The sequence below is a fragment of the Oculina patagonica genome, chromosome 11 (assembly GCF_052425735.1).
Source record: "Oculina patagonica isolate OP01 chromosome 11, crgOcupat, whole genome shotgun sequence".
Classification (NCBI taxonomy): Eukaryota; Metazoa; Cnidaria; class Anthozoa; order Scleractinia; family Oculinidae; genus Oculina; species Oculina patagonica.
The window spans coordinates 18,051,836-18,064,545 of NC_135768.1; the positions used below are offsets into that span (position 1 = coordinate 18,051,836).

The following is a 12,710-nucleotide window of genomic DNA, read 5'->3' on the forward strand; positions in this document are numbered from 1 at the left end:
TAGATCAACCCCTTTGCAACAGAAGTCGGCAGAACGATCAGTCCGGTGCAAAAGTCAGTGAAGGCCAATCCGGCGAGCAGAATGTAAGAAGGTGTTCTGAAAGACGGATTTCTCCAAATTGCCACCAAAACCAAAGCATTACCTGTCACTGCTACAGGCGAGATAAGGGCGAGTAGAACTGAAGTTGCAACATTTTCCCCATAAAAATCAGAGCTATAGTCGAGTCGAGGTTGTGTAGCTGAATTCGTCACGTTAGAGTGCATGGCAGTCTTGTCAATGGCTGAAAAGGAATGATTACCCTTCAACTTGCAAAACCGTGCTGTAAAATTGATACAATTTTGCAGATGTAGTGATGCTAATTTCATCTCCACTTTGTGCAAAGTATTTTAATGTAAAAGCTTTTTAGGCAATAAATGGTCTGTAGCAGTTCTATCCGGTGCTGTGACGGTGGGAAAATCTTAAATTGGTTTAATTAAAAATGAATTATTTTTTGCTACATATTGTTATGGTTATGGTGGTTTACAATATTTGTCAACAGCGCCTCGCAAGATTTTCTCGCTTTAACAATTTTTGAAACAGTAGGGCGTGCAAAAAGAGAGGTATTTGCTTTTAATTGAATTGAAAATTGTATAGAAAAGATTTATTGTCAGAATTCTTACAATAAGTACTCACAGATAAACAAAATGACCATTAAAGCCCACCAGCTGCTTTAACTCTCACGAAAAGAGTGGTGCATTCTTCTTCTTTTTTCTCTTACCAAACCGCGCCGCGAAATGAATTAAGATCCATTCATCTGTAACTGCTGTGAATCAAAATATAATATTCTCCAGTCGAATCTCCGCTAACAAAAACCTACCATAAGTTGACAAAATCATAGCCTCAACGGCATCCAAACGCTATATTTTATACCTCCCATAAGTAGATACTTTTTCTAACCCCAAGGATGACGACTTAGGAGAAGTTAAACTGCAGTTACTTTACATTGGTGTTTTCCAATTTTCCAATTTCGTCCTTCGGTCGTCGCAGTTTTCCAGTATCTTAATTAAAATAACTGGCGGGAAGCAAAACGTTGCATTTGCTATCATTTGAATCTTCTTTTTTCATTTCGTCGTAAAAGCGTTGTTGTCAGAATCCTGGTCATTAATTTAAAGAAGATAAGCAATATATACTTTAACGACGGAACTTTTTTAAAAAGCTCAGCTGTTGTCAGAATTCAAGAATGCTCGAATCACTGGTTGATCTCTTCCCGTTTATTATTTAAGCGAAGAAAGTCATAGTTCTTTTTTTATTTTTCATTATATAAGACTAAAATAAAAACCTGCCGATAGTCCGATGATATCCGGTTAGATTAGTGAGTAAATGCGTAATTGGTTTCCATTCAAAACTAAGATCAGTTTCATCGATAAACTGCATGAGACGAGTGATTAAATTTGTTAAATTGAAATCCTCCAAGGTATATTGTAATGTATGCTGGATTTTGTTGGTTTCCGAAATCGATTATATCAAGCTGGGCCTGGGAAGAAATCACTCATTAAGTCAACAAAGCGATTTTGATGAAATCGAAGGTCTTTTTTCTTTGGTCTACACTATACTGACCAACGTTGAACATGTACGATGCTGTTAGTGGCTGTGGAAATCACTTTTGCACAACATACAGTGGAAATTCTGGCTGCCACATACATGTGTAAAACGAAAACGACGAAAACGGAGGCGCAATAAAATGTCCAGGTGCATCGGGATCTGGGTTCTAAGAACAGTTATTCAGAACTTGAACACGTTATTGGTTATATAACATTTTTTAAAACCTCAAAGAAAGTGGAACACAATGTGCTTACATCTCTAGAGTATGTTATTAATTAAATGAGGCAAAACAACTTTTTAATTAAAAATGTCTTAAAATGGACAAAAGACAAATAATAACGACACCTAAGTTGAATACTTAACATGGCAATAAAAAAGTAGTCACTTATATACAGAATTTCAAAGAGCTAAAATTTTTATTTGCGGAAAAAAAGAAATAACACCTTATACAGGTTTATTTACAAATTAAACGTAAAAGGTGCTCATCTAACTAGAAACGTCCATTTTGGACGTAAAACACAACTGAAAATAAAATAAGCACAATTTAAGCTCAAACAATAAAGTTTGTTTATGTATTTAAATTACTTTTAACTTTTTAGTGTCAAATACAGATCAACGCCGAAACGCTTTTAAGAGAGAAATCCTTGATGAATTATGTTCTTTTCAACTAGTTGTCTTTATGGAATATTCGTTTAACTAGTCGTTTTACTTCATCTCGAATATCCTTCATTCTCCACAGGTAAAGTAGAGGATTCAGTGAGGAAGCTAAAAATATAAGCATCATTGACACAGGTTTCAATAAAAAAACGATTTGATTTTTCAAAACTAGCAATAATACAAAAGAGATAGTTAACGGCAAATAACCTAGATAGAAAACAGAGAGGATGTAAAGGATGGAAAAGATGGATTTTTTGTACTTGTTAAAGTTTATTGCTGGTTGAGCAAAGTTTTGGGACAGTGCGTTTGAGTGAATTTGCTGCTGATGACGACGAATTATCCGGAAAATGTTAAAGTACGCGACAGAAGTGACAGTTATGCAAACCAACAATAGTGAAATACTGGTGGCATGTCCACTAACATGCTCTGCAGAACCAAACAGGACTAACGGGATAGCAATAACAAAAAGTATTGTAACAGCAAAACAGGCTCGACGCACTGTCATCACAGATCGACGACTCATGTGCAACCATCGCTCAACTGACATGAGCGTCACCATCAATAGTGAAACTTGATAAAAGTACTTGGCAGAAGAAGAACTGATAACACTTATTACTCTATAAAACGTTGATGCGTTCTGAGCCATTATCAGCTGAGGTTTCTCCAGGAAGATCAATAAATTTGCAACATAAAATGGTTCGGTGATGAGACCAGTGCAAAGGTCGGTAAAAGCCAACCCAGCGATCAGAATGTAAGAAGGAGTTCTGAGGACCGGGTTTCTCCAAATTGCTGCCAAAACCAAAGCATTTCCAACCACTGCTACTGGCGATAAAATGGCGATTGTAACTGAAATTGAAAAGGTTACCGTGTAGAAAGCATAACTGTGTCTGAGTGGACCAGGTGGAAGAGAAGAATTGGTCATGTTGTTGTACATGGTCAACAAGCGTGTGTGAGTGAGGATTATCCTTACAGTTCAAACCTACGTTGGTAAATGAATAAAAATCAAGTTTGAAATTATAAGTGCTGCTGTAATCACTTCGCCTAATTTACGCTATTTCCTTCACCATTTGAGATTTTCTCAAAATATTTTTTTTTACCAGCAGCTGGGTGTCGGAAATAGGCAACCTGTACTGATAATTGATTTTTGTGCATAACAGAAATGTGAAAATTCTAGCAACAACTGATTAGCGATAAACAACACATTCTCACAAGAAAGATCTTTAAAATCCAAGATGCTTCTTCTGAAGTTTCCTGTTTGCCTCAGAAAACGGCATACTGTTAATAACAATAACAACTGATCAACAGCTCAGAAAAGTGCACCATGTGTGACGGAAAAGGCAATCTTTATAATTTTTTTTTTTTTGTTGTTGTAAAACAAAAATAGGAAAAGTCTAGTAACTATTGCTTAGCGATTAGCAAACATATGCTCATAAGAAAGGTCTTTGAAAACACAGAAGCGTTTAATTAACTTTCCTGTTTATCCGAGATTAGAAATGATAGTTTGTTTTGAAAGAAGCTGGAAACTCTAGTGCTCTTCGAGCCGCACGTGCAGTAGAATCCCGATTTCTCGAACCCTCGGTTTCTCGAAAATACCGATTTCTAGAACTCATTTTCGTTTCCCTTCGAAAGTACTTCGTTGTAATTTTACCCCGATTACTCGAACCAATTTCCGTTTCCCTAGAGGTTCGAGAAATTGGGGGGTTCTACTTTATTTCCAGATGCATCATCTTAAGATCTTTTCTTAAATTGCAATAATATTAAATTTCACATCAGAAATACAACTAAAAATGCATTGACGTAAGGTAACGAGGCTTTTATAAGCCAAAAATAAAACAAAAATGAGTCAGAAGCGATGAAAAACAGCAATGAAAATGAATGAATGACTTTGTTCACGGCAACTGCAGAAAGTGAAGATACCAAAATTTGAAAATTATTTTAAAAAAGCTGGGCTGGAACTTACAAGAATTGATTTAGAAATCAAAGAAATGTCTATTATTTCTGTTTGACAAACCGTGTCAGAATTTTAAGTGAACAGTAAAATTACAAATTTATTCATCGTAATTATACAGTTGTACATATTATATGTCGCTTCAATATCAAGGACCATCATATAGTTATTAACACTGGGTTTTCGATTTTCTTTTACAACAATCTCAATCCTCTTGAGTTCGATAAGATTAATTTCATTAAACTGTTAGCTATTTATTTATAGGTATACTTCCAGAACATACTGTGGAACTGTCTGGAACTGCAGTCGCTCAACTGTGGCTTGTAAAATTGTTCTTTAATTTTCGGTTGAATGTAATAGCTACTATGACTTCTGATGTATAATAATAAGTCAACTACAGTACAATCCAGTGATAGTGGAAGTAAAATCTGCAATTGAGTGATGAAGGTGGTGCTCAGGTTTTCGTTGTTTGTTGAAAGTTAAATCAGGAAAAGGTTAAAATATTGCTGTTATTGTACCTGGTTGCTTTTACAGGTTACTTTGTTTAAGCAGTCTAACTACATCATCTCGAATATCTTTCATTCGCCACAAGACAATCAGTGGATTAATCGATGAAGACAAAAACATCAGAAATAAAGATATGTTAGCAAATAAGTTCTGCGAGTAAGGGTTTGTCAGAACAGAAAATGATAAAACTATCATAAAAATTAAGGGCAAGTAACCTATATAGAAGACAGACAGAATGTAAAGAATCGTAAAAACAGATTTCTTGTACTTTACAAAGTTGATGGCTGGTTGAACAGCATTTTGAGACATGTTGACTTGAATTTGCTGCTGATGACGACGAATTATTCGAAAGACTTTGAAGTAAGCCACTGAAGTGACAATAACGCAGAACAGCACAAGTGCAAAAATTTCTAGTCCATGGAGAAATATTGCTGACGGTAACATAAGGAGTAACAGTAAGACAACTATAAAACTGACGCGACGCACACTGGATGAAATAATGGATTTGATCATATTTGTCCTAAAGACAAATGTGAGACAAATCTAATATCATATTTGTCCTGGTCTTGAAGATGACAAATATGTGACAAATATGTTGACAGATTTGTCCGCGATAAATGCAAGACAAATACTGATTGAATTTGAAGTAATATTTAGCCGATGTACAAATATGAAGCGAACCAGACAAATGTGTTAGAAACTGAGTTCCTGCTTTTTTGAGTTTCTTTTTTTTTTTTGCAGTACAATGGGAAAGAGCTCGAGACTTGGGTATTAAATTTTGCATTGTTTTTGTCTGGTGTAAGCCTATTTGTCTTAACAGTGTTGGTCACTTCTTTGGGAGTGGTTTCCATTTGTAATTTCCAAGTTAGATTCCCAAATAAAGTGTTTATAAGTCAAATTCTGAGACATTTGAAAAGTCAAAAATAAATAACTTCACATTCTTTGAGAGTGGTTTTCATTTGTAAAACTCAAGTTAGCTTCCTACATGAAGTGTTTATAAGTCTAATTTAGAGACATTTGAGAAGTCATTAATAAATAAATAATTAAATAAATAAATAACTTCTTTGGGAGTGGTTTTCATTTGTAAAACCCAAGTTAGCTTCCCACATAAAGTGTTTATAAGTCTAATTTTGAGACATTTGAAAAGTCATAAATAAATAACTTCTCTGGGAGTGGTAAAACCCATGCTTCTGACATACATAAAAAATAAAAAATCCTAAAAAAGCTAAAAGAAATGCCATTCTGTTAAATGTAAAATAAACATGATAGAGGGCAGTGATCAAATTCATTTCACAATTTTTATTTTTTTTTTCAAACAGTTGCCCTGTAAATGGTCTACTAGCTTATACTGTTCATTGAAAGATTATCAGGATTGGTACTAAATGGATTGCCAAATCAAAGCTGTGCTCTCAGAAAAATTTCAGGGTGCCCGAAGGTTCTTCTGTAAGAAATCTTGGGTGCCCAGCTCTTAAAAGCTTTCATGATAGAAAAGTTATACAGGTCGCCCAAAGACAAAAGTAAGTCGCCTAAGGCACCTGGGCCCTGCTAGAGCACAGCCCTGCAAATTCATATAATTATCTCTTTAAACAACAGTATTTACTCATGCCTCATGGTATGATATCTACATGTAACCTGGTGAAAGGATGGATTCTTACTTTCTAAGGTACCAATAATAGTTGTGCAATTCCAGACTTCACTTTACAAAAAGTGGAATGAAACTATGGCAATTTAAATTGAGATCAAACTACTGTTCAGTAACTGAGTTAGAATTTTCAAAGTGAAATATGCAGTAAACTGTTTCAGTATCCATACACACTCCATTTAAATCAGTGGAAATTTAAAGGGGGTGGGGTCTTGAATGCCAAAATTGTGAAAGCAGTAAGCAAGGATCGACGACTCATAAGCAGCCATCGTTCAATGGACATAAGTGTTATTAGTATTACAGTAGTTTGATAAGAGTATGCGATACACCTATCACTGATAGCTTTTGTTATCACGTATAACGTTGGCAGTTTGGTCTCGTGTGTTGAACTAAACTGAGCGTTTTCCAGTTCCATCGCATCCCTTGCAATCCAAAATGGCTGTGAGATGAGTCCAGTGCAAAAGTCAGTAAAAGCCAATCCAGCAAGCAGAATGTAGGAAGTTGTTCTGAGAAAGACGTTCCTTCAAATTGCCGCCAAAACCAAAGCATTTGTCACTACTGTAACAGGCGACAACAAAGCGATGGCAATTAAAAATAACAGATGAACCTCATAAAAAGTGAAGTTGTCGTATTTTGCTTCATTACCAAAGTTAAGAGGTGGAAGAAGAAGACTAGTTGTGTTGTTGGGCATGGAGACTTGCGTTGCTCGCGTTGATGGAAATTTGGTTGGCAATGGAAATTTCCTCAAAGAAATTAAAGGCGCTTAAAAAGAAAGTATTGCTTGAAGTTCTGTTAATAACAACAATTATGCTGTGACGTTCTCTAAGGAAGCTTCTCCTTAAGTGAAAGAAGTTGTCGAAAAAGGCATATATATCTTCTTTATGCTCAGCCGATAATAGAGTATTATTTGCTCGATTTTTCTGTCGTGATGTTTTAAATTAACTTGAACTTGAACTTGTACAACTACAAATAACCCTTATTCTTGTCCATAACATTTACTGAAAGCAATGCTCGTGAAGGGTTTAATTGCGTTGTCTTTCCAAGTTTATTAAAGTAAAGAAACCATTGAACTACAGTATTGTGCTTTCTAGATTTTAATAAACTGAAATAAGTAGACAATGGTCTTAAAACTAATTTTCTACCCAGTAATTGTACACACCTTTCAAAAACAAGTTTGAAAGGTCGTGAAGTCTTCCATTATCCAAAGTGTCATTTTCAATGCCAGGGAGCTTTTTTTATTAAAAACGTCCAGGTTTTATTTTGAGCCCTTTATAAGAACCAAGCGTTCTGTTATCTTGGATTAATTAAATCTGGGATCGATTTATTCTTAAAACCTCATAATCTCTGTATGACGAGGAAAATAAGGGATCTAAGGCATCCTGCTGTCTCGGATAAATAAAACCGTCTGCTAGATTTGATGATCACAATTGACAAAAAATTAATTACTATCACAACCATCTAAAGTTTCATTTGTTATGTTTCTTCAAGTTAGTGAAGTAAAAACAAACAAACGAAACAATAAAACATTGAACTACTATATTGCGCTTTTTTGTAATAAACTGAACAAGTAAACAACGTCTTTTAAACTGAATTTAAACCCAGTAGGTGTACAGTTTTTATTCATTGGTTTGAAAGCTTGTGAGTTTATTCGTTATCCAGCAAGTCTTTTTAAATCAAAGAAAGTTTTGATTTGTTTTGATTATTATCAACCTCTGATAAGACTCCAGCGGTGCGAATCTAAAGCATCCCACATGGCTTTCCAAGAAAGTAAATTTTAATTTTAACCGCCTGCTAGATAAAATGATTACATTTGTAATGAAAAAGAGTTCATCAATCTTTGCTTATATTAACTACGAGCAAATTAAGCTCAGAAGATGGCTTGGACCGGTTTCCATCCAGGAAGCTCTCTAATAACGTAGAAGATAGAATGATAAGGATAAATATTTGATCAAAGCCTGCTGCTTATGTGTGGGGTAGATATAGGCACCATTTAATTACAGAAGGTTATATTTTTTATTAAAAACAGTCAGCATAAAACGAAGTCTTTTAAAAATTTATCACATTAAAAAAGGAAAAGCCTACCAAAGTATATAGCCCAGAAAAAATGAAGAAAACAAGGTGAGACGCACGTTTGATTGGTTTAAACAATTGCCAATTCTAAGTAAACTCAAGAAATGAAATATATCTACCTTTTTCTCTTCGAAACAGCTGTGTTAATTAATTCCCAATTCCCAGGAAGAATTAAAACAGTCATCGATACGTAATAAACTGTCTTAACACAAGATTGACATGATAATCAGCAGACGAAACTGAATTTTACAAATCATATGTGAATGTTGACTTTAACTGGTTGACTAAATGACAAGCGTTTGAAAGGCAAAAAAGTTATGTGTATGCCTTAGCGTAACTCGAAAGTGTGAATCACGCTTTGAGTGTCGGCTGATACTATCCAAAACGATTTTAAAACCTTCTTAGAAGGGCTTAGGATTATGCAGTAATTCCGATGTAGATAAAAGCTACAATACACTGAGATTTGATATTTTATAGCTTAATCCAATCAAAAAGTACTTACTCCTTACACAAAATCTTCTTCACTCCATTACGAATATCGTTCATTCTCCAAACGTAAAGAACTGGATTGAGCGATGACGACGAGAAAACAAGTATCGCAGACACTAAAGATGCTATCGCTATTTGCAAATTATAACCGAGAGTAAGATACACCCACATACATACAAGGTAAGGTAAAAAACAGAATGAAAATAGCAAGACAATATAAAGGATCGAGATTACAGATTTTTTGTATTTCGCCAAGTTTATTGCCGGTTGTCCAAAATTCCTAGAAGATTCATTGGTTTGCACTTGACGTTGATGACGACGAATAATTCGGAGAACGTTCAGATAAGCAATAGCTGTGGTAAAAAAGCAACCCAAAATCATTACTGTAAACGCAGTACTCGATTCTCGTGTATAAGAACCATTTACATCGTTTATAAGCTGGAAAACAACGAAAGGGATAGGAATTGGAAGAACCATGATAACAGCGAAATATCCACGGCGCGATGTAACCATGGCTCGTCGAGACATGTGCAGCCATCGTTCAACGGACAATAGTGTTATAAGAAGAACCGAGATAGAAGTAAGGTAGTCGACAATCGCACGAACAATAAGGGTGGTAACAACGAAATCTTGATTTGTAGCAATCTTTGGATTTGCCAAGAACATCAAAGTAGTCAAAGCATAGAAAGGCTGGGCGAAGAGCCCTGTACACAAATCAGTGAACGCTAATCCACTTAGAAGAATATGAAATGGTGTTCTCACAAACGACTTCTTCCAAATTGCTGCAAAAATCAGCCCATTTCCCGCCACTGCCACCGGTGATAAAACAGCAATAACGATAGCATACGGGAAGAAGATCTCATAATAGTAAAATTCAAACTCACGGGTTTTGTTATCTTCTGAGTTACAAGGAGTGAAGAAACATTCTTTTGTAGTGTTATTAAACATGGTCTAGCCTTGCCATTGAATGCTGGCAATCGAATTTGCTTCAATGGAGCTGAACACAAAAGACCAACTATTTGCAGTCGAATGGCAAGTTTGACTGAACTGTGTTTTTATGGTCCTGCTCTTTGTGAACTGAAGCACTGTAAACTTGTAAAGTAAACTCTTGTAAAGTATCTTTTTAATTATCAGTATATATTTTTACAGATTTTGAATTTAACTTATTTTACAAATATGAAAGTGAATTTTTTTGTCAAAATAAATAACTTGCCCCAGTGAATACAAACAACATTTATTTTATTCTTATGGGGGCTATATCAGAAATAAACTCTTTAGTTTTTTTCTAGAAATGGTGATTTGCAGGAACAATGCAGCTGTCAAGTCCGAAACCAAATATATTGACTTCCAGGAGAGAATATTTAATTATGTTCAAATTTAAACAGAAAAAATATTTTTAATAAACCCTACCATGTAACCATTAACAGTTTCCTGCTTTTTTTTTCATTTCAAATGTCAGTGCGCAATCCGTTCAAAGAGACAGCGACATTAAATAAAAACAACTGTCCCCACACTTATTTACTGTCTAGGTGCCAATAAGATATCAAATAGACCTCCTCCTTTATAGAATAAATATATATTTTGTAAATATTGATTCTCGAATGAGAGATGTCTTCAATAAAAAAGGAAGCTGGGCCAATAATAATAGCAAAGTAATTAAAAATAGTAAGCAGGTGAAATGACTCTCATGGCACACCCTGTTCGCACAGTTAATCAGTGAAGCCTAGACATGTTCAGTAACACGGCATCCTCTCCTTCATTAAATTCTACCGTTTCAGATTGCGATACGGCACGGTTAACTTCTGGTACGGTTATCGCTGTATTATCACCCATAGCAGTAGCTGGAAATGCACTGATCTTGGCGGCAATTTGGAAGAAGACGTTTGTGAGAACACCATAGGATAGGGAGCAATGAACTATCATTTAGTTATTTCAAAATGGCCTTTAAAATATCTCGAAGTGACCCCCTGAACAGTCGTTTAATTTATAAGTATTTATGAAGTCGTTCAAGGGAAACATTAAGGAACGAGATGCAATAACCCTTCTGTAGGTATGTTATAGCTACTACATTATCTCTCGATAATAGTTAATGAAAGGTTATGGGATGGAGCCTCTACGTATATAAAAAATGTGTCCCCCCCCCCCCCCCTTCATCCTCGGGGCCTTCCGCACATCGATCACTGACATTCAAGGAAACTTGTCGCGAGCTAGGTTTTATCATTTACTAGCTTCAGATGTGAGACGCGCCCTACATACTGCTAGAATCAACAATGTCGAAAGTGTCCTGTTAAAAATGGGTCACTTTAATTTATATAGTTTATTATTACATCGTTTGACTCTATTCTATATTACGTGATTGTTAAATTGTAATATATATTTGTTAAAATTGTCTAAAACAGTGGATTGTATCACTGTCAAACCCGCTGACGGCATTGAGAGATCAATAAACCGCTGAAAATGGCACGTCAATCGAAGCCCAGAGGAAAACAAAATTCAAAAAGGTTCTTTTCAACTGTGATTTTGTCAGTTTTAAGGTTTGTCAGTTCTAAAAATTTAATTAAAAATTAAATTAAATTTTAATTTGGTTTTCGCAAGCTGTTTAAAAAATTGACTTCCTGCTAAAATTTTTAACAGGATATATATTAAATATACTCAAGGATACAAAGATATACATGTAATCACAAAGACTTAATTAAAATCCCAACCTAACATAAATAATTTTCTACCTATTTTTGCACAACTGATGGAAGAAAAGAAAATCTTCCAAATTCTCCAATTATTTGTCATGTATGGTAATCTGTGAGGAAATTAATATTTTGAAGCTCGGACAAAACATGGTAGTTTAGATTTCAGCCGGCCATCCTGACATTTTATCGAGTTAATCGACTAAAACTCAGGGTAGTATGTATAGGATGAAGTTCAGTTTATTTATTATAGAACGAAAGAGTACATATCACTATACAATGGAAAGTTTAGTAAGTTAAAATTCGTAGCGTGAAGCTGGATTAATTCTGTTGTAAATCATGGCTAGATTGGATGAGTCCCGATAGCTATTTATGCAGTATTTAATTGGACATTGCTGGCGCCAAGTGATCTTACAACGTTAATATCATTTCAAAATTCCCCTTGGTGCTTAAAACTGCTAAGATAACAGTAGTCAACCTTGCTCTTTTGATAATTCTTATGACTGTTCTCGATTAATTTCAAGCGTGAATACACTGTCATGAAATACCGTTTGAATCAAATAAGACACTTGGCGGGTTCTCCCTCACCTTTGCTGGGATAATACTTTAAGGTTTCCATATTTTAAGCTTTCAATCCTTGATATAAAAAATAAACGGCCACACCCGTGGCCAAAATCTGCCAAATGGTAGTCTTGTCTTTTATTATCCCAGCAAACAGAGCTTTGCCAAAGCAACACATACATACTTGTTTATATGCATGACATCTAATCTAGGAGGAACAGGATACATAAAAGACACTTATTAATCTTTGTTAATAAATCTAGAACACAGTAAAATAGCTAGCTTATTTAATGGAACTGTCGTCCGAGTTATTCTTCCGGGTAGCTATTGTGCGACCATTCGAATGAAAACTAACTTAGTTATTCATTTTGAGTAGTCCTCTTCATGGGGTACTGTTTATTACGCTGTACAAGGTGGTTCTAATTGTCAAGTCTGTGGAAGAGACCCTAGTGGGTGACCATTCAATAAAAGCTTTTGGGCAGTTCTTGCATGTGGTTCGGTTTATGTAGCTCTACAAGTTCTAAATAGTTGATTAAACCCTAGGTGTGACCCGTATTCAGCAATAGTCTGT

General features: G+C 35.2%; 1 protein-coding gene across 1 annotated transcript; it reads right to left on the reverse strand.

Annotated features, from left to right (window-relative positions):
- Positions 1-8,903: 8,903 nt before the first annotated feature.
- LOC144629707 (adenosine receptor A2b-like) lies at positions 8,904-9,842 on the reverse strand. The gene has a single exon (XM_078487929.1). It carries the CDS (start codon positions 9,840-9,842, stop codon positions 8,904-8,906), a length of 939 nt encoding a protein of 312 aa, XP_078344055.1.
- Between the last annotated feature and the right edge of the window lie 2,868 nt (positions 9,843-12,710).